This window comes from Pipistrellus hanaki, assembly GCF_964339955.1.
Source record: "Pipistrellus hanaki genome assembly, chromosome: 1".
Classification (NCBI taxonomy): Eukaryota; Metazoa; Chordata; class Mammalia; order Chiroptera; family Vespertilionidae; genus Pipistrellus; species Pipistrellus hanaki.
The window spans coordinates 196,555,391-196,578,439 of NC_140503.1; the positions used below are offsets into that span (position 1 = coordinate 196,555,391).

At 38.0% G+C, this 23,049-nt stretch overlaps 1 protein-coding gene across 6 annotated transcripts in view; it reads right to left on the reverse strand.

Annotated features, from left to right (window-relative positions):
• Positions 1-23,049, reverse strand: part of RBPJ (recombination signal binding protein for immunoglobulin kappa J region) — an 85,040-nt gene that overhangs the window by 40,531 nt on the left and 21,460 nt on the right. For 2 of the 6 annotated variants that reach the window (XM_084890563.1, XM_084890562.1), the window contains exons 2-3: positions 16,334-16,517; positions 10,677-10,850 (exon numbers count right to left, since the gene is read on the reverse strand). The exons of 2 other annotated variants lie outside the window; for them this stretch is intronic. In XM_084890563.1, coding sequence (XP_084746689.1) covers positions 10,677-10,850; positions 16,334-16,350 — 191 coding nt within the window. In that variant the 5' untranslated portion in view covers positions 16,351-16,517. Of the gene's footprint in view, positions 1-10,676; positions 10,851-16,333; positions 16,518-18,254; positions 18,389-23,049 lie in introns of those variants that run through there. 2 more of the 6 variants (XM_084890566.1, XM_084890565.1) reach the window with 2 other exon arrangements.

Consider the following 23,049-nt stretch of genomic DNA (forward strand, 5'->3'; position numbering starts at 1 on the left):
CCCTTCTTTCTCCTATACTGGGTAGAACATTTGAAAAGCACTGTTTCCTTAATTTTTAAAGTTCATTTATTCTACCTTTTTATTTTCCAATAATTCAAAAAACAAAAACAAAACTTAACTTTATAACAAACTACCAACAGTTTGTAAAGAAGCAGAAAGAATGGAAAGATAAATAGCAGGATGACAGAGACCATCACCTCTAGCCATTCTCAGTATCTGGCTTTTGGGGTATCTCCAATATTATTACCAGATAAAGGGTACCTTTCCAAAAATCCATACCTGAAAAGGGATTGTCCCCGTGTTAAATCTGCAGTAGCCACCAGCCTCATCATCCAGATGGCACAACTAAGTTGTGAGAACAATGACTTCCATTAACATCACATATAAAGATCTTATATGAAAACCATACACCTTAAAACCTCTGGATGGCTTCAGCAATGGCAATGAAACAATGAGCAAACTACTTCAGTTTCATGTATCAAGAGACTGACTGGGACAAACTGACATCAAATGCCTCCTATTGTGATGCATCAAGAGGAGCAAAGTGTCACTTCTATGATATTACAGGCCCCAACATGCAGAGCCTGAATCTAAGCATGAAGAACATAAACCTAAATTGTGGAACAAAATAACTATACTTTAAAAGGATCAAAGTTATGAAAGGGGAACAAAAAAATAAAATAAAAACAAAAAACAAGGAACTGGCCTGGATTAAAAGAGACTGACGGACCATGATTACTGAATACAACATATTATCTAGAATTTATTTCTACTATAAAGAACATTACTTAGACAACTGACAAAATCTGAATTAAACCATATTAGAGAACTGGATTTTATCAATTTGATTTTCTGGTTTTGATAACTGTTCAGATTATTAAGAGAATGTCCTGCCAGGCCAGTGTAGCTCAGTGATTGAGTACTTACTCATGAACCAGGAGGTCATGGTTGATTCCCAGTGAGGGCACATGCTTGGGGTTGGGGCATACACCCCCAGTAGGGGCATGCAGGAGGCAGCTGTCGATGAATCTCATCATTGATGTTTCTCTCCCTCTCCCTTCCTCCGTAAAATAAAAACATATTTTTTTAAAAATGCAGAAAATGTCCTTATCTTTAGAAACACTAGCTTTAGTCCTTAGGGCATGATATCTACTTCTTCCCTTCAAATGTTTCAGGTAAAGAGAGAGAAAGAGAATACAGAAGGAAAGAGCAAATGTGGTAAAAATAAATATTAACACTTGTGGTATCTGGGTGAACTTCTTTGTAACACTCTTTCAATTTTTCTATAAATTGAAATTATCCTATCTAATAAAAGAATGACATTCAAATTAACCATCACTCCACTACACCCACAAGCCATCACCACCAGCCAATCAAAAGTAAGTATGCAAATTAAACCAACCAAGATTGCTGCAGCTGTGGAGACAGCAGGAGGGAGGCTAGGGTTTGCAGCAATGGAGGAAATCAAGCTTTCTGCACACCCAGGCAATCTCTTAAGGCTACAAAGTTTCAATTATAAAAGATAACTAAATCCCCTGCCATCACAGAGAGAGCAGAAAGCTTGGCTCTGCTCCAGGCAACAAAGTTTCAATTGTAGAAGATAAATAAATCCCAGATACCAGGGCTTCCACTTGTGTTGCTGGGGGTGGGGGGCGTGGCTGGCCTGCAAACCACCACAGGCCCCTCACCCAGGCCACCCCACAACCCAAGGGAACCTCCACCTTGATCCAGGACACCTTTCAGGGCAAACCTGCTGGCCCCCACCCATGTACCAGGCCTCTTATCCTATCTAATAAAAGAGTAATATGCAGATTGACCATCACTCCAACACACAAGATGGCTGCCCCCATGTGGACAAAGATCTTACCCCTATGTGGACACAAGATGGCCATCACAAGATGGCCAGCAGGGAAGGGCAGTTGGGAGGGACCAGGCCTGCAAGAGAGGGCAGTTGTGGGTGACCAGGCCAGCAGGGGAGGGCAGTTGGGAGGGACCAGGCTTGCAAGGGAGGGCAGTTGGGGACGATCAAGCCTGCAGGGATGGGCAGTTAGGGGTGACCAGGCTGGCAGAGGAGGGAAGTTGGGGGCAAACAGGCTGGCAGAAGAGCAGTTAGACATTAACCAGGCTGGCAGAGGAATGGTTAGGGGGTGATCAGGCTGGCAGGAAGAAGCGGTTGGGGCAATCAGGAAGGCAGGCAGGCGAGCAGTTGGGAGCCAGCAGTCCTGGATTGTGAGAGGGATGTCCAACTGCCGGCTTAAAAAAACAAAATGTCCTCATTTTTGGAAACACTAGCCGATTGGGCCTAAAAGAGCAGTTGGACATCCCTCTAGGGGTCCCAGATTGGAGAGGATGCAGGCTCGTCCCCACCATGCACTAATTTCGTATCCAGTATCAAAATATAAGGCCATACGCAGAGAAGCACTAATCTCCTGATCACGTTGTTGGCCTAACCCTGCTTGCCACAAAACCCAGTGGTGACAAACCTACCCACCCTCCAAAAAAAAAAAACATCAGTGGAAGTTATGACATGAGACACTCTGCAGCTAGCTTCTTGGCATAGTTTTTAGATTGTTATGAAAATTATTAAAGAATTGGTTGCTGTAGGTTTAAAGGCTTCTAATACCCAGTGTTGGTGTACACGTGGTTAAAACAAACTCATATACTGTTGGGAGTTTAAATTTGTGCAATCTTTTTGGAAAACATTGCCTATTATAATTCAAGATGTGCATAGCTTTGAATTCTTAACCATTTCAATTCTTGAAATGTATTATTTAGGGAGACAATTTGTGACTGTGCAAAAATAAAGTACTGTATTAAAAATAAATCTGTATTAGCAAAATAATTAAAAATCCATGTGTACAACTAGGAATAAATTGCTGGTTACACAGCACCTCCCAGTCATCCTATATAATAATATGCAAATCGACCTAACGGCCGGTCACTATGACGTGCACGGATCACCAGGGGACAGGGGCTCAATGCAGGAGCTGCCCCCTGATGGTCAGTGTGAGCTGTGGTGAGTGCAGTGGCAGGAGCCTAAACCATTAGCAGACATCTCCCAAGGGCTCCCGGACTGTGAGAGGGGACAGGCCGGGCTGAGGACCTGCTGCCACCGTGACCAAATATTGTGCACCAGACCTCTAGTGCCTACCTATATACAATATATAAAAAGCTATCCAGTTAGTAGCATTAAATTTTTTTTTTTTTTTTACATTTTATTGATTTATTTTTACTGAGGGGAAGAGAGAGAGATAGAGAGTTAGAAACATCGATGAGAGAATCATAGATCAGCTGCCTCTTGCACACCCCCTACTGGGGATGCGCCTGCAACCAAGGTACATGCCCTTGACCAGAATCGAACCTGGGACCTTTTAGTCTGCAGGCTGATGCTCTATCCACTGAGCCAAACCGGTTTCGGCAGTAGCATTAATTTTTGAGTGAAGAAATAAGACCTACATTCCATCCCCTCCCAAGTGCATATATAAAACAACATGCATATCCTTCACACACTTATTAATGATAACTACAGGCCTGGTGTGTGAAATTTGTGCACGGGGGATGGGGGTCATCTCTCAGACCAGTTTGCACCCTCTCCAATCTGGGACCCCTCGAGGGATGCCCGATTGTGGTTTAGGCCCAATCCCTGTGGGCCAAAACTGGCAGTTGGACATCCCTTTCGCAATCCGGGACAGCTGGCTCCTAATTGCTGGCCTGCCTGCCTGCCTCCCTGATCACCCCTAACTGCCTCTGCCTGCAGGCCTGAGCACCCCTAACTTGCTCCCCTGCTGGCCTGATTGCTCCTATCCGCCTCTGCCTTTCCCCCCCCCCCCCCCCCCAGCTGCAATCTGGCCTCCCTCTGCAGGAGGCGACCTGGCGGATCAGTGGAAGGAGCTGACCCCATAACCCCACTGCTGCTGCTACTGCCTGTCTGAGCCGGTGCCCTTTGCAGCCGCCGCAGCTTTCATCTGGAAGATGTCTGCTCTAATTAGCATATTACCCTTTTATTAGTATAAATTAGCGATAATGGTAAACAACAGCAAAAATCCCATTTTGTTCTAGAATGTATTATATACTTCTATGGATGTTTTATTCTTTACTAATTAAGTCTGGCTTAGGTAAATAGCAAAATGCAATTGCATTCTTTGGTCATTGACTGAAAGCCATTAATACACCAACTCCAGAATACAGGTGGCTTAAAATAAAAACAGAGAATGGCATATAAGAGTTTTAGCCTTTAGCCGACCCCCGCAAACTACCTGAGTTGAGCATACTATTGCTGATAAAGCTCAAAAGTAGTAAAAATGCTATGTCACCAAATCTGTAAAGTTGGGTACTAAAAAAAATGTACAAGAATGTTCATAGCATCATCAGATATAACCCAAAACTAGAAACAACACAATGACTACAGTCAAGGATTAGATAAAATTTCAGAAGCAGCAGCCAACAGAGTGCTATTCAGCAATGAAAGTGAACCAACTATCATTACACATGCGATGATGAGTACTAGCCAAAGAAGCCAGACTCTAGTACAAAAATGCATAATTCTGTTTACATGAAAACAAAAGCAAGAAGCAAAACTATTGTGTTTGACAGATTACAGGTTACCTTTGAGATGGAGGTATAGAGACTAGGAGGGGCCACAAGAAGGGCTTCTGGGGAGCTGTCAATTCTTAAGTCTCCATCTGTGTGGTGATTATACATGCACATTCACTCTGTGAAAATTGCTTTATTGTACATTTATGATTTGTGTAATCTGCTCTTCTGCAGGCATATTACTTAATTTAGAAATCTATTTCTTATACATGTTGTTTAAAGTTTTTGGAATGGCCCTAACTGGTTTCGCTCAGTGGATAGAGCGTCGGCCTGCAGACTCAAGGGTCCCAGGTTCGATTCCAGTCAAGGGCATGTACCTTGGTTGTGGGCGCATCCCCAAAAGGGGGTGGGCAAGAGGCAGCTGATGGATCGATGTTTCTCTCTCATGGATGTCTAACTCTCTGTTCCCCTCCCTTCCTCTCTGTAAAAAATAATCAATAAAATACATTAAAAAATAAAATAAAGTCTTTGGAATGAATGGCTGATTTTGGAAATAAGTTATTTCCTGGTTGAGAAAAGGTTCTTTCCTGGACTCTATTCCTAATTGTCTTCAAATTCAATTTTAACATCAAAATTTTACAAGACAGTAACTTCTCATCCTCAATTACACCATTGCAGGATATATGTGTTTTATATTAAGAAAACTTAAATATTGAGCCAATGAGGATGTATGTTCTGATGAAATTGGTCCTCTTTCCTTTCCATCCAAATTTTAGGTAAGATGTTCCAACAATCTTCTCTCCTATTTAGTAGGCAAGTAATTAGATACACTAAAGTCCCCCGCTTGGCAAATCATCTATCACAAGAGTATACATTTTTTTAAAATCACTGGTTATGCAACGTCACAGATAAATACTGAATATGTACTAGGATTAGAATGTTCCGGTTGTTAATTTGAAAACTGGCTTCCTTTGCCTATCTCACTAAAACTGAGATGAATAGGAGGAGAGAATGGTGTGATTGTTTTCTGAGATTCTGGTTCCTTTCTACTTTCATTAACCATTCAACACACATTTAAGTGCCTATTGTGTTAGGCACTGTACTAGACCCTTGGAACACATAGCAGCAATTAACAAACATGGCCCCTATCTGTATCAAATACACTGCAGTAGCAGCTACATGATGGCCATCCTCGGGCTACATACCATGCATGCATATCTCACTTCATACACATATCAAACTCACAAGGTTGGTGCCATTATTCTCTATGTTCAGATGAGGAAATCAGCTTAGCCACTACCTTACTCAAGTTCACAAAACGGTGAATTTAGTTCAAAATGTAACTAGAGTATAATGTTCATGATTTTCCATACTGTGTACATTGAAATAGAATTTAATGGCATGTGAAGAGAGTGCCCAGAGAATAAATTTTTATGGGAGAATTATAAAATGCACTAATTGATCCTAAAACTTTCTATAATATAGCATAGATGTAGTTTGCTTAAGTGAGGGGTCAACAGAAAACCTGAAAAGAAATTGCAGTTCATTATCCTCCTAATAACTTCAGCTTCTGATTAAATTTTCTAAGGGAAAAGGATAATTTTTTCTTTGATTACTAAAAAGTGAGAAAGTTTTCTAAAGCTGTAAATACATAAAATTCATGAAACTTAAAGACATCTGCTTTGGGAGCCACACCTTGGCTATTGAACACATCTAAGTATATACCATAGACATATGTGCGACTGCATATATGTGTCATAAATTTGACAATTATTCCTGCATTTCCCGTGAACAAGGGGAATAAGTTACAATTGCAGTGGGAACTATGAAAGTTTCATGATCTTAGTGTTTACACTATCAATCGTTTTCTCCAAAGTACATTTTTTCGGAGTTAAAAAGGACCAAGAATCTACACAGACGGCTTCAGTTTAACAAAGAGGTTTGGCAGTCTTCATTTTTCTGTTGGTAAAAGTTATACAAACACAGTACCAGCCCAACCTACATCAAACCATGTGTGGCTAATTTGTTAAACAGCCAAACCTTTAATACACAGTTTGGTATTCTAAACTATTTGAATTCAGCAGGGCATCTGCCCTTTATTTTCCTTTTAAATACTGTAGATCACATGTGTCAAACACAAGGCCCGCGGGCCAAATCCAGCCCGCCAGGCCTTGCAATGTGGCCCGCACCGCGCTGTCATCACTGCACTCCGCTGTCAGTTTATGACATTGTCAGTTTATGACTGTTCAGTAAACCATTCGGCCCGCGATTTAGGCTGGATTTTAGATTTTGGCCCCTTCTCTGATTGAGTTCGACACCCCTACTGTAGATCATAACACTTATAGATGATATAGCCCAAATAAGGTCTAAGCATATAGGAAAAGCTATGATTCAGGTTTGTAAGGAGTTAAGCTGTTTCAAAGAAGCATGTCCCTAAAGGAAAAATATTAAAAATAACAATTACCATTTTAAAATATGTAACATAGGACACTGAGTTAAAAAGGAGAATTTTTATTTTTGCAATATGCAAAAATAATAAAATAATCAATATTCATATGTTCAGAATGGGGAAAAGCTTTCTAAAATGTTTCTAATAACACCATTACATGAATAAGGAAATGAATGGCGTTCTGCTTGAGTGTTAATACCCAAAACAATACACTTCTTTTGAATTGTAATTTAGCTTTCTGTTATCACATGTCATATTATAATAATCAAACCTACATTTGTGGTAAAGCCAAAAACCACTCTGAAGAAGTGGTCTTAACCACAATTGAAAGCTTAAAGGATGGCTTCCTGCCAACATGTATCTGAGCCATTAACCTGTCACACTGCCTTCATGCATTGCTAGGACCAAAAAAAAAAACAAAAAAAAACACCACACACACACACAAAAAAAAAAAAACCACCACCAACCCCAGCAGCTGGCCTCCCAGGAGATCCTGATGGTACAAAATCTGACAGCAAACTGCTTTGCCTTGGGTGGCAATACAGGCAAGCCCAATATTTCAACTACCATTCAAGGGGGCTCTGTTCAGCACAGGCAAAAGGAAAAGTTCTGAATTGAGGTTTACTATGAAGTAATTAAAAGTATTCAAGCCCTGGCCAGTGTTGGTTGGCATGGTTGTCCCATACACTGAAGGGTCAAGGCTTTTGTTCAGTCAGGGCACACGCCTGGGTTGGGTGTAATGGAAGGCAACCTAACCTCTTCTCTCCTCTCCTCTCCACTCCCCTATCCCCTCCCCTCCTCCTTCTTCTTCCCCTTCTCCTTCTCCTCCTCCTCCTCCTCCTCCTCCTCCTCCTCCTCCTCTTTCTCTCTCTCTCTCTCTCTTTCTCTCTCTCACACACACACCTATCACCAATGGATTTCACGTAACCCCCTTACACCCCCTCCTTTGATTATAATGTATAAAATAAAATACAAAACTGCCATTATCTAGAGCATTTTCTCAACTCGTTGAAATTTTGTTTCTAAGCAATGTCAGTTTGGCTCAAATAAACTCATAAAAATTCCCTTCAGGTTTAAACCTTAGTTTACGTGTTCTAATGCAAAATGCCTTGCAAAGCCACAATGCCATAGGTTACAGTCGTTACTAGCTCAACAGTAGCAATGTTTGTTAATGAGATATGTTGACATGTCAAAAAAGTGATAATCCAGTTTCTAACAAAATTCTATGAAGAACTGGTATCAAGACCTAAATGGAGCTACAAACAATATACCTGAAAAGGAGCCCTTAGAAGGTTATATTCCTTCATTTAGTTTTGTTGAGTCTAAACTGATGGGTGATAAGAAAAAAAATTCTGCGATATTCTAACTTATAGTGGCTGGAAAGTGAAAGAGCTAGAACTCTTTAACAAAGGACTTCTCACACCCCTTATTTTTGCCTATTGGAGTTCTGGGTTTCTTTACAGGTGTCTATCTTTGGAAGATTATCTCTGCCCTCCCCGGCTTTGTTTACATGTGGGCTTTCTGCACTGCTACCCCCAGCCAATCTACAAAAGCAGCCATTTCTTCTTCCATTAACCCTGCTTCACTTTCTCCCCACCCCTTTTTGCCTATAGTTCATGTAAATTCTTTCAGGCAACCACCTTCTCCTCCCTCCTCACTACATGACATATAAAAAACCCTGCAAAACTCAGGTATGGCAAACATACAATTTTTTCTACCTGGCCATGCTGCTGGTAGTTGTTGTTTTTAAATATATTTGAATGATTTCAGAGAAGAAGGGAGAGGGGAAGAGAGAAATATCAATGATGAGAGGGATCCAATGACCGGCAGCCTCCTGGATGCCCCACATTGGGGAGAGAGCCAGCAATCCCAGTATATGCCCTGATCAGGGAATCAAAGTGTGACTTTCTGGTTCATTGGTCCAACACTCAACCACTGAGCCACACCAGTGGGCTGTGCTCTTGGTGGCTGAAACTCCATACCCCAAAACTAGTCTTTTAGCTAGCATTTTTTGCTCAATAAAACTTTACTTACAAAAAAAGACTTTCAGCCATGGAAATTAAAGATTTTTAGTTTAACATTTCTGCACCCAAAGGGCCACGCTTTGAAAAAGTAGCAACGCTGCTGTCCAGACTCACCATGTGACATCCACCAAACCCCTTGATGCTCATTGGACCCCAGATGTGCTTTTTCTTTCTACCCCTCTGATACCCTGCATTGAGCAAACCTACATCTTGTGACAGAAGCACACGGTTTTATTGGAAAGTGTATTCCCTCAGGAAAGTGTCTGGAAGTGGCACCCAAAATGTGATGAGGGATTATTCCCTCAGTGTCACTTTGGGGTGGGTACCACGTTCACATCAGAATGTGATGGAAAGAACCTTCTTCCTTCCTCGGACTGGTGGGTTTAAGGGGAAGCCCTTAACTACCTTTGTAGTTTATCCTTGTCTGAGATCACTGAGCTCAGAATGGCATCTGATGTCCATTGCATATAATTACTGGTTCTCCCAACCCCAACTCCACCAAAGCTATTTAGGCTTAGGTATGGAAATTGTGAGAATGGACTTTTCCATGCTTGAAAGAGTAGTCACCCATTTACTGGAGAGGAGCACTCAAAAAACAGCAGCCTACAGACCTGAAAACAACTTCCCCAGGCAATGGTTGAAAGCATTTTAAATTGCAGGAGTCAAAACTCCAGCCTAGCTGACATGGCTCAGTGGTTGAATGTCTACCTATGAACTAGGAGGTGACAGTTTGATTGTGGGCTTGATCCCCAGTGTGGGGTATGCAGGAGGAAACCTATCAATAATTCTTTCTCATCAGTAATGTTGCTCTTTCTTTCTTTCTCCCCCGCCAACCGCCCTTCCTCTCTGAAATCAATTAAAAAAAAAAAAAAAATACACATAGCCAAGACCAGTTTGGCTCAGTGGATAGAGCATTGGCCTGTAGACTGAAGGGTCCCGGGTTCGATTCCGGTCAAGGGCATATACCTTGGCTGTGGGCACATCCCAGTGGGGGGGGGGGGGGGCGGTGTGCAGGAGGCAGCTGGTCGATGTTTCTCTCTCATCAACATTTCTAGCTCTCTATCCCTCTTCCTTCCTCTCTGTAAAAATTAATAAAATATATATTTTTAAAATACACATAGAAAAAAAAAAAAACACCCCTCCAAAACTTCCAGTCACTCCCCTAAAACACTAAAGAGCTTTTAAAATAAACAAGGCAGATTTGTGCGCATTTCTTTTTGTCTAAATGGGCTAAAAATGACATGTTAGAATTGCTCAGAATCTTTTCTACCTTCTAAATTTAAACTGACAAGAGAAAATATTTGTGAAGCTAGCTTCTTGGGCCTAAGGTATGGATATATTTTGAGGCTTATTTGTCCTAAGATAGTTATTTCTGAATGAGCAGGAAGAGCACTGTAAATTGGACAAGGAAAGTTTTAGAAGGTTTATAAAGAGAAATCTTAAAAAAGGGAAATTTTATATAAGGTAAAGCTGAATAAGATTAGATTTCATTTAAATAAGCAAATTTAAATATCAAAAGTAAACTGATACAAGAGATTTGTTCTTTTTCCCTGGGCTAAAAAGACAGTTTTTTCCTGTATTTATCATTTTGCTCCAGATGAGATATTACAAAAATGTTTTCTACTTAGAAAGCAAAGATTCGATGTTTTATTAAAATAGTTGGGTTTTACCCTGGCTGGTGTGGCTCAGTTGGTTGGAGTGTCATCCCGTGCACCGAAGAGTCGAGGGTTTGATTCCCGTTCAGGGCACATAACCAGGTTGCAGGTTCGATCCCCGGTTGGGGAGCATACGAGAGATAGCAGATTGATGTTTCTCTCTCTCTCCCCATCTCCCTTCGACTCTCTCTAAAATCAATAAAAAATAAAATAAAACAAGATATTGTCTTATATTGTTTTAATGAGGTAGTTGATTGACTCAAGAAAACAACTGTCTTAAGAATAAGAACTAAGGTTTGACTAACAATAGGTAATCTGTATTTTTAATTATCTCTTATTGTCATTTTGAGTAAATAGATAATTAATATTGATTTAAACTTCTCAGGGTTCTTAAAAGGAGACTTTCTTAACCTGGAATTAGTCTTCTTATTAGAATGGCTCCTGGAATATCTCTAAGATATGCTTGCTTTAAAAAACAGAAAAGTTAAGTTAAGCAGACCAACTTTATATACTAAAATTATATGAAAGCTCTGTCAAATAAAGAATAATTTGTGTATTTTACATTTTTTTTCATTTTTAATTCTAATTATCTCAAAATGTTATATTGGAGAAAAACAATTTTCTTGGTCACTGCATTATATAATCAGATCTATAACATGCCATTTTAAGTACATTTGTCATTTACAGTCATTGTTTTACTCTGATGATTTTACATATATGTTTCACCTTCAAGAAGATCAATGGAGAAGATTCTGACAACCTAAAACAAAGGTTTCTGAGAATAAAATTTCAGATCATACCCTTAAACTGGATGAAGATTTATAGAACTCTAAATAACTGGATACATTAAATACTGGCAAATGATCAATATAAAGATGGATTAATTATGGGACTGAGTGACTGAGGATAATTAATTTTATGTTCTTTTTATTAGAAACATTGCTAATCTTATTACTTAATGACCTAGAGCAACTTGGTAAATTATACCTTTGTCGTTTATATTTTTCTGCCCACTTGATTCCTCTAGAGGAAACTCTTAATGACTATTATTTTTATGGCAATATGATTATTTATAAAATTCAGTAAGTATTTGTTATCTTTATAAGAGGACACAATTAAAAACTGGCTTTATTACCAAGGCAAATAGTAATGTTTGCGAAGATTTAAAAGAGCCTATATGATCAATTATTATTCTTGTTGCATTTATACAAATAATCAGGTCAGATTTATTGAAACTACTAGTAGACTCATGCAATAGTTTTAATTTAGCAATATCTGATAAAAATTATGATTTTAGAGGAAACGGCATTTCAATAGTAACTATAATGCATATATATGGATATTAGATTCTAGTTAACTGTCTTTAAAGTTTTCTTTTTCACCTGTAAACTGGACTACATTCTGAATTCTTTTAATTTTCTCAAGTATTTGGCTTCAACCCTCCAAACTAACATTCCATTTTTCTAAAATCCTCTGGTTTGGAATTAAAGCGCAGCTAGATGACTTGATATAAACGCCAGAGAAATCACCGTAACAGTTCATGCTTAAACAACCTCAGTAACTGGTGCTAGGTAAGCCGGCACACCTGATGACCTCACCCGAGACATCCCAAGTGCAAAGCAGAATAGGATGGTCACTGCCAGCCATCACTCCAGCATTAGAAGCTTTATGCCTTCCACCCAGGAATTTCAAATGACAGCCTTACAGATGCAGAAACAGCATTGATAATGTAGGTGAACCATTAGCTTTATTTGTTTCCATAGAAAATACCTCTTCTTTAGATGCCTAACTGCTTCCAGTAACCTTTTATCGATAGTTGGTTGCCAATAGGGATAACCTCATTATTTAGATAACTATTACAAGCTGGCTTAATACTTTGCCTTTTCTTTTTATTGCTTCCTTCAATTATATAGATCCATAAATCAAGTCTCAGCTAATATTGTTTGCTCAACAGATTGAACTAGCCAGTTATACCTTTACAGAAAAAGTTACTCTTCAAAGAAATGGAAATCCTCATCAGTAGCTGATAACACTAAAATATCTCTCATCACCTAGCTGTAATCCTTGGACTTCCCTCCTCCATGGGACATGATGGCCTAGGAATAAACCTTGAAAGCAACATGGGACAATACCCTGAACATAAACGGGCCATTTAACCATAATTAAAATCATACAAACATTCTACAAGGATGTTTTCTTCGAAAAATCTAAATGAAAAGGGGAAAATTATAAGAAAAAACCCTCGATGCTCTAAATTACAATGGCCAGCGAATGAGAACTGAAACAAAAGACTTCTTGGAGTCCCAGTAGCACGCCTGCACCTTTCCCTCCCCCGTCTTCTTCCCTCTCAGGTGTGCATCTCCTAAACTTTTAAGGGACCCCAGGAGACTTGCAGCCAAGGGAGCGATGGGTAGGGGCAGCTCGTCCCGGGTTAACCCCCTGAACTTGTCTACAGGAGTCAACAAGACAAAATTTGTATAATTGAGAGGAAGGGAGGTGGGGAGATTTGAAAATTGGCTCCAGTTTAGTCTACCTGCTCCAAGTCACCCTTGTTTAATATATACTTATACAGCTTAGTTTTTCCACAGAAATTTCAACAAAGAAGAAGATTGTACATTGTGCATGGTGATAACCAAAGAATATGGACCCAGTTTTGAAGAAACATCTGCCACAAAGTGACAGCAGGAAACCCGGCACTCGCAGCAGGAGAAACAGTATGAGGTAGAAAATGATGAAGTCGGGAAGAAACCGGGCTGAAACGATGATGAAAAGCCAAGCAATGCTACCGATATGAGTAAGAAGAATTGGATACTCTGGAGTAGACTAGGTCGGGCGGGGATGGGGGGATTTGGGAAGACAAAGTAATAGAAAAAAGGACTTCAACTCTCTCCTTCTCTGAATCCCTAGACTCCTGTTCTCTGCTTCCAACAAAAGTAGCAACATATGCCTGAAGACAAGCACCCATCGGCATGGTAGTGAATTCACTGGTTGGGAGTTACTACTTTCTCTCTTATAACTTCAAAACATGATTTCTAAGTTTGGTATGTCATACCCAGTTCAGAGCAGAAACTATGTATATTTGACTCGATTTCAAGAACTTGCAGAGAAAAATGAATTATGCTTATTATCTTTAGCCTTTTATTCTGGCAAAGATTTCTTATATTTTCAGTTCCCAAGTATAGAAAGCTAATGTAGAATTTCCATTGTTATGAAACAATTTACCAGAAATCTTTAATCTGTTTTCTATCGAGGAAGAAAACTGTATTTTAGACACAATCTTAAAACATATGTATCACTCTATTTTATAAAACAGCTTTGCTTAATGCCTGCCTGCCTGCCCCTAACTGCCTCTGCCTCACTCCCCGCTGCTGCAGCTTAGTCCAGAATGCCATCCAGAAGGTCGTTCAGCTGTCCAGTATAATTAGCATATTACACTTCTATTATTATAGATATGTCTTATTGCTGGTTATAACCAACTAAATCGATTTCTTGACTCACTAATGAATGGGCTACAACCTATGTTTTGAAAAATACAGCTTTAGAAGATGCACAAAACAACCATCTTCTTTCACTAATGAGAAAACACCCAAAGAACTGAAAACATCAGTTGAATAGTGTTTGTTTATTTAATTCTAGGAAGATCACAGAATAAAGTGTAAGGTTCCTGTTCTAGCATTTAATCATCACCACTGTTAATAACTGGCTTCCTACATACACAACCCTGCACTAAGTGTATGTAATTTATATACATAAAATTCAATATATAAATTATATAATTATGTACTTGTAATATTTTAAAAGTATAAATTAATTTATATTTTTTTGCTCAGATCATTCTTACAGCCTGTCAAAATAACAAAGTATGGGTCAGTTGATCGGAGCATCGTCCAGTACACTACCAAAGTTGCAGGTTTGATTCCTGGTCAGGGCACATTCTTAAATTGCAGGTTAGTTGCCTGGTTGGAGCCCACAGGGAGGGAACTGACTAAACTTTCTCACATCGATGTTTCTCTCTTCCTTCCTCTCTCTCTAAAAAATAATAATAATCAATAAACATATCCTCAGATGAGGCTTAAAAATAGTAATAGCAGCCCCTGGCTGGGTGGCTCAGTTGATTGCAGCATGGTCCCATACACCGAAAAGGTTGCAGGTTAATTTTTCAGTCAGGGCAGGTTCCATTCCTGGCTGGCAATCAATCAATGTTTTTCTCTCTCTCTCTCAAAAAAAAAAAAAAAAAAGAAGAAGAAAGGAAGGAAGGAAGGAATCAATGGAAACATGTCCCAAAGTGAGGACTTAAAAAAAAAAATCATAATAATAATGATAATAAAAAAATAACAAAGTAAATGTTCCATCTCAAAAGGGTCAGTTGGCCCCAGAGCGAACCTAAGCTCTTCACTACTAAGTTATAAACTCTTCCAAAAAGATAGCAGCTCCCTACTCTAGCTGTGCGTCAAGAATCCTTTGTGGAGTTAAAACAAAACTATCAAATAATCAAAAACTAACCCAGAAAGAGATGTTTGAAGTTGAATTAGAAAATATTACAGAGACATATATTTTGTGAACAATGTATCAAATACCATAGTTATATCAGAAGAGATCTTTTTGGACAGTAGATACTATTGTGTGCCATCAGACATAAAATACCTGGTTCAAATGAATGATTGCCATCACTCACTATAGACTAGAATTTAATATAAAGTAGTTTTATCTTAGGTTTGATAACTAAATTCTTTTAAGAATTTAACTGCTGAGATGTCAAAAGGACCTTAACATAAGATAATCTAGTTCTAACTAATAAAGATAACAGACTGCACCAGTGTATTCTATTCAATTTTATCTATTCATGATTTAAACCTCTATCTTCCCAACATATTTTCCTTCATTACCTAAAAGATAAATAATTCTGAACCCAATGTAACAATGAATTCAGCATTCTGCCTGGGTTGATTCACTTCTACCATCCTTAAGAAATCACTTAATAGCAAGCACACAGTACAAAACTAGGAGGTTTCCAAGGTTTTAAATAATAAAGAAATGGTTTTGCCTACCTCACTCAAAATGTTATGAACATAAAAACCTAAAAGATTTTTAATGTTTAAGTGGGTAATACAAAACCTGGAATTACCACTACTAGCAACCACAAACACATGAATGATTAACTGTATACATACAATACCACTGTTAATAATTATTCATTTTCCTCTCAGTAAAAAATTCTTTGTAAGACAAAGCAAGCACAAACTATAAATGGTCCAAGTAAGAATTATTTTGTTTAGTAAAATTAATACCCCAACTACTTCCTATTCAGACTACCTACCATGAACTTACAGCACAGCAGAGAAACTAGTTTGACACACACCAGAAAGATAATTACAGACTAACACATGAATAATCCCTAAACTATTTGGTTAAAATTACAACTCATTACTATTAAAATTTGGGGGAAATATCTACACTACTATCTTCTCTAACCATATCAAAAAGAAAAAAATTAACTCATCAAGCTTGTGATAAATAGCTTTTTCCTAACAAAAATACTACTGCCACAAATCCATAACCACATCTGCAATCTAATATTAAAATATCTGAAAATACAAGATAATTAAATACAAAATCTTGAACGTTCATTCTATCCACAACCTTGGGGTCACTGGGAGATTTCTAAAGCATACCTTTTAATCCACGCCATGGTACTTCAAGAACATGTTAAGGTAAGTCACAGCTTGGGACACTTCGATGCACCTCAAAACACCTCAGCCAGTGTTATCTGAATCATTCTCTTTTCCTTTTGAGATCATAATGGTTCCGAAGAACTATAATGCTTCCATCTGAATGATAGTCTCATAATTTCAATGACTTAAAAACAAAAACAAAAAATAAGGACTTAAATGTTGGTATGTTAAGCCACTAGTACACTGTGTTAACTGCTGCCATGACTAAGAAAAACAAAGCTGCCACTATGATTATGTAACACTGTCATTTTTCATGTGAACCCTATATGAATGACGAGTACATGCCAGCAGTCAGAGTAACAGCTCTTGCTTCGTTTAGGTCTTCCAAAACCCCCCAAAATTCTGACCCAATTGATTCTTCAATATTCTTCTCAAGGAACGAAAAATAACCTAAGACAGGTAGTTGCCAGGTCCACCTCTAATTAACCAACTATTCTCTTTTGTGTAGAATGAGAGCTGGAATTCACACATACACCTGTATAAAAGAAATTCGATAACTGACACAACAGGGGTTCCTACAAAGAATGCCCCTTCTAGTGTTAATATTACTGTATCACTTTAATTACATGGAAGTCATTAACTTAAAGAGAGCTCCCTCTCGTTTCCAAAGTTAACTTCTTTGAAGAGCATACATATAAGTGAATAGATAGGTGGCTAACTATCAAGCTTTACTGCTGCTCTGTGATTATCTTGGCAGGTTCCTCCTTACCCCACCCAACTTTCTTATATAAAAACATTTCATTATTAAAATGATACAGTAAGAAGTGTTTGTATCACACTTTAAACCTACATTTGCTTCAAGTTTGGTACTTTATAGTTACAAGAAAGAAAGAATACTCAAGCTATAAAAAATTAACAAATTATGAGTCACCCCCACCTATTCAAGTTATAAAACAATTAAAATTACTTTAGGATGACTGATCTGAAAATTGTTAATAAAAGCAAACTATAAAAGGGCTTCCAAGAAATGAGAAAGCATGGAGAAATTGTCACACCCTGGGTTTGTGAAACAGCTCATGTAAAGGTTAATAAGCAGGAATAGAAGAATACAAAGACCCAGCTAGAGCTAACAAGTATGTACTCAAGAGAGAGTGAAACCAATTTGGTGTTTGTAAGGGTAGATTCAAGTGATGAAAACCTTTCAACTTCACTGTCAGAAAAATTACATGTTCCCGAGAATTAGGACTATTGTAAATTGTGAGAAATCAGGTTACAAAATGTAGGTCACTCTTCAGAAAGCTGATAATGGTGATAGAACTGCACCTGGGTAAGAATTCTACAAGAGCAGGTGAGAAGAAACTAATGAACAGAAACAAAGGCCCCCACCCAATGAAATCACTGCAGCCACAGCCATCTTTTTAACATATCATTTTACCACATTAGTGCAACGCCCTGAGTTCCCACTACAGCTTTAAACCACTTAATGGCTCTGTATTATGTATACAACTTCCTGGAAGGACATCCACATTGTCCCCTATATTCTGTGCCTCCAAATCAATGCATCCTACACACATCCATCAGGTTAATGTTCCTGAAGTGCAGCTTCAAATAAGAATAACGTTAACCAGTGGGAAATACAGCAGCATATAAATGTTAGATTGTAGAGAGCAGTTATAGGGAGCAGTTAAGCCTCAGACTGACCTATTGGCAAAGCCACAAACAAGTCCCAGCTTAGAGGGCACAACCCTCTTTAGCATAATTAAGCTTGACCTTATGATGCCCCCTAGACCCTATAGGGTAGCTAATGAGCTGTGGGAGGTGCAGCAAGTGCTACCAAAACAAGTAAAACTCACAAGAACATAGTAACTATGGTGACCACTACCTTGTTTACCTCTGGCTATAAAATAAAGGCTCAGCTTACCCTCTGGATCCTTCTCTGTGGCCTTAGCCAGGCACCAAACCCAGCTCTATTCTCTTGTCCGTTTTTTCTTCAATCCTTCACCACCTTTCCTCAGGCTCGCTGAACCTTTGGCTGTGCTGGCACATCACATTAGATAATCCTAATAAAGAGGGGATATGCAAATTGACCCTCACACCGTCACAAAGATGGTGGTGCCCATAGCCACAAGATGGAGGCACCAAGTCCTCTCAGCCCCACTGGAGTCCCCCAGTCCTTCAGCCCCGCCTGCAAGTGGACAGCAGGGCGTGGCAGCTATGTCACCAGCAGTGAAGCAGCCAGGCCCCGCAGAGAACAGAGAACCACTGGGAGTGGCCGTCAGTAGGACATCCCCTAATGGCTCCTGGACTGGAGAGGATGCAGGTCGGGCTGAGGGGCCCCACCCACCCCCCACCCTCGTGCACAAATTTTGTTTCCCGGGCCTCTAGTAAAGAATGAAAGCCTAGATCTGATGTACTTATTACCACATTTTATTTCCAGAATCCCACTCTACAAAGGAGAAAACTGATGTTCTCTAGTCAAGTGACTGGATCCAAGAATATGTGCAATAAGAGAATAGAACTTGGACTCAAAATCTACATCTTCTAGCTGGAATTACAGCACTTTTCTGCTATAATATTGCTGTAGAGCACTGTTGGGAGAAGAGGGTGGTACAGGGGCTAACATTTGTTGACAACATTCCAAGTAAGTACCACGCTTAGCACTTGATGTTACTTTATTTCACCCAGATCTACTATTCAAAAGACTGACTAGTTGACTCCTTTTACCGAGGCTCATTCAGAGAGATTAAAGTGATCTGCTCAACATCAAATATCAGAGACTCAAAGTGGTGGGACAAATATCTCACATGTCCAACTCTAAAACCCATTCTCATGTTGCTATGCCATCCTACCTTACTGAAGCAATTAAAAAAAAAAAAAAGAAGTCCAGCACGTAAGTTTATTTTTCAACCTGAATGATATAGCAATAATTTGATAAAAGCTTCTTACTCAAAACCAGCCAATGCATATAAACAGGTTTTTAGCTATAGTTTAGCAAGAGACTACATATATATTAACTAAAGCCAGTAAGAAGGTTCAAACTTATATTTAATCACTGAAATCAGAAACTTCATTTGATTCCTACAAATGAAATCTTTTCATTAAATTATGGACTTGAAGATCTTTTAAACTTGATTTGCAATTCACAGTACTGCCATATTTCCAACTTGGCCCTGTCCCATAGACTGCTACCAGCATCAATCTCATGGGAAGGTAAGTCATTGGAGGTGATAGAGGAGTGGCTAGTCAGTTAGTTATCAGTAATAAAAAGGACAAATAAAATAAAAAGATCGGGGCTGAAACCGGTTTGGCTCAGTGACTAGAGCGTCAGCCTGTGGACTGAAAGGTCCCGGGTTCAATTCCGGTCAAGGGCATGTACCTTGGTTGCGGGCACATCCCCAGTAGGGGGTGTGCAAAAGGCAGCTGATGGATGATTCTCTCTCATCGATGGTTCTAACTCTCTATCCCTCTCCCTTCCTCTCTGTAAAAAATCAATAAAATATATGTTTTTTTAAAAACAATAAATAAATAAATAAAAATAAAAAGATCAGTTCTCTATATGTTTTAAGACTTGATGAAACTAAAAAATAATCAAAAGCACTAAAAAAAAAAAAAAAAAAAAAAGACAGGAAACTCCTAAGCAACTTCAAGATTTGAATGGAAACCATGTACTCATATTGCATTCCAAAACTAACTGATGTAGCATACTAACGTATTTTAACATCTTAGATAAATTAAAAAAAACAAAACACATTTTTTAAAATTTCTGAAACAAAATATTGCAGAATTATATTTAAGGGTTCAAAACTGTTACAGTAAGAAAACTAACTGGCTAGCCAAAACTGGTTTGGCTCAGTGGACAGAGCGTCGGCCTGCGGACGGAAGGGTTCCAGGTTCGATTCCAGTCAAGGGCATGTACCTTGGTTGTGGGCACATCCCCAGTGGAGGGTGTGCAGGAGGCAGCTGGTCGATGATTCTCTCTCATCGATTAGATTTCTAGCTCTCTATCCCTCTCTCTTCCTCTCTGTAAAAAATCAATAAAAAATATATATTTAAAAAAAAAAAAGAAAAAGAAAATTAACTGGTCATTTAAAAATACCTTAATAACAACATAGCTCTTCTATATAACTCATTTTACAAACATTAATGTCCAAATAAGTTAAAAAGCAATATTAAAATTTTCCAGCTTTTAAAATACATCTAGGTAGACTTACATCCTAAGTAATTAAGTTTTGATAAGGGATGAAACAAAATTAAAAAGGAAGTATGATAGAAAGAATATAAGTCACTAGGTTTGGTTTAACTGGACAAATGCATTCTCATAGGGTCTTTTCTGATCCAGCTTCTGGTCTCCTCCTACCAATAAAGATACAACAGATGTTCTCTCCATACTGGACTTTGTACATTTCTCAGAACATACCATGGTGCTTAAGATCTCTATACATGCTATTTCAGGAGCAGTGTTTCAAATAAAATTTAGCACCACGTGATAATATTGAAAAGAACAATATAAATAATAAAATATACTATACTATACACCTATTTATTTATAAAATAAATAGATGATACTAGGGGTAAAAACAAACATTTTTAATATTTTCAGTGCCTACAATGTATTACATACTATATACTTAGCCAAGTTGGTGTTTTTACATAAATCTCATAGACTTATTATATGTAAAAAAATTTTGAGAAGAAAAATACTGAAACTGAGTTGACGAGGCAGTCCAAATTAAACGCTATAATTTAAGCAGTGTATTCTACTATAGACACTTGAATTTTAAACAAGTTTTGTCAACCAAGTACCTGGAAACAGTCTTAAGTATGAAAAATGACATATGCTAAGAACTTCAACTCTAGTTTTTGCCATAATAAGAATTTCAAATATAAAGGTAAACCTGGTTTTGAAGAATTTTCAAAGAATCTTTCCAAGAATCATAAACTATTCTAATTCCCATCTCAACATTAAAACTGTAATTCCTTTCCAATTAAACTCTGGGGACAGGGGGATGTCAAGCACCTATACTTAAAATACTGAACTCAGGATCAACTAAAAGACACTTGTAATCTAGCAATTCTGGAAGATGAATTATTCAACTAATTTTACCTTAAAAGACTCCAAACTGGGAAGCTCTTTTCTTAAAATGTATATCCTAATTTTCACTATGTGAGTATGCACACATATGCTCTTAAGATCATGAAGATCTTGAGCATTTTATTCCAGATTTTGAGTCAAGGAAGATTAAGAGCTAAGGCAAGGAAGATCAGCATGAGTCTGGCTGCTGAGTGAAGCAAGACGGTAAGGCATAAGGGAAGAGCAGTCTTGTGTGACTATGCAGGTTAATGATGACAGTGAATTACACCACGGTGGAAGCAGTGCAAGTATCAGTAGTGATGAAACTATGAGCATATATTAAAGACAAAACCAACACCATCTGCTAACATACTGGATCGTGGAGTTGAAGAAAAAAAAGGAAGAGAGCAATGGTGACTCCAAGGTTTCTAGTCTAAGCAACCCAAACCATGAAGTCTGAGATGGGGAAAGACTTCAGATTTAAAGAAGTAATTTGGTTTGGACATAATAACTGAATATGCTTAGATAATCTAATAGTTTGTCAGAATTTTCTGCCAAGGATAGGGAGATGTGATAAGTAAAATTGGTCAGTTATTGCTTGCCACTGGATTTTTTAAAGAACTGATCATGTAAAAGTACTAGTATTAAACAAGTAATTTAATAATATTAGTACTTTAATTATGCATACTCTGTCATATGTACTTGAGAGTATTAAAAGATAATATGGTAAAAATATTAAGATAATTTCTAATTAAACAGACTTATTTAAGGGAGACAGTCCATATTTGAACACTGTAGAGGTAAAACAATAAAGGCAATTTCAGCTAAGAAGAGTAACCTATTATCTGATACTCTCCAGCCAAAATGCCTGTTTTAAACCTATAACTTAGAAATAATAAATTTAACAGACAACATTCATGAAGTGCTTTCCACATGCTAAGCAACTCATTTAAATAACAACTACCTTTTAGTAGCTTATCTTTTACGATGAGGTTGAAAGAAATTAATTAAACTAAAGAACTATCATTTAGCCATCCTAAAAGAACTATTTTAAGAGTCTCTAGGAAATTCTTTTGATCTGTTGCTTTTTATTACATACTCCATTTATATTTTATATTCTCTTCATGCTTTTCAATTTTCCACTGCCAACTGTTATGAAAGCTTGATAAGTAGTAATTTGTGTGGGTGTATGTTTTAATAGGAAAGGAACATGAAGGAAAATTTTATGTTAATGAGATCCAAAACAGAACACATTTCCTGATGTGGAACTGTGTTAAATGTATTAATAGAAATCACAATTTCAGGCTGTGGTCCTACAGAAATGGACTGCAGAGAACTTGGAAAGTAAATTTGTATTTTCTAGAGTGTAATGAATAAAAAGAGAAAGGAACTGCCCTAATATTCTTAATTTCACCTAGCTATTTTCATTTTACCTTAAATTATAAAATTACTCCCACAAAATAATCAAGATGTCGGAGACAGTTTTACAATTAACAGTTAATACCTACATGATGGCAACTCAATCATCCCTATTTAATGATACCCCTATCACTTAACTTATTTCATCAGATACAGGGGATGTTTTATTTCATCTAACTAATAATTAAAATCCTTTCCAAACAATTCTCCAGTCGACCAGACTAGA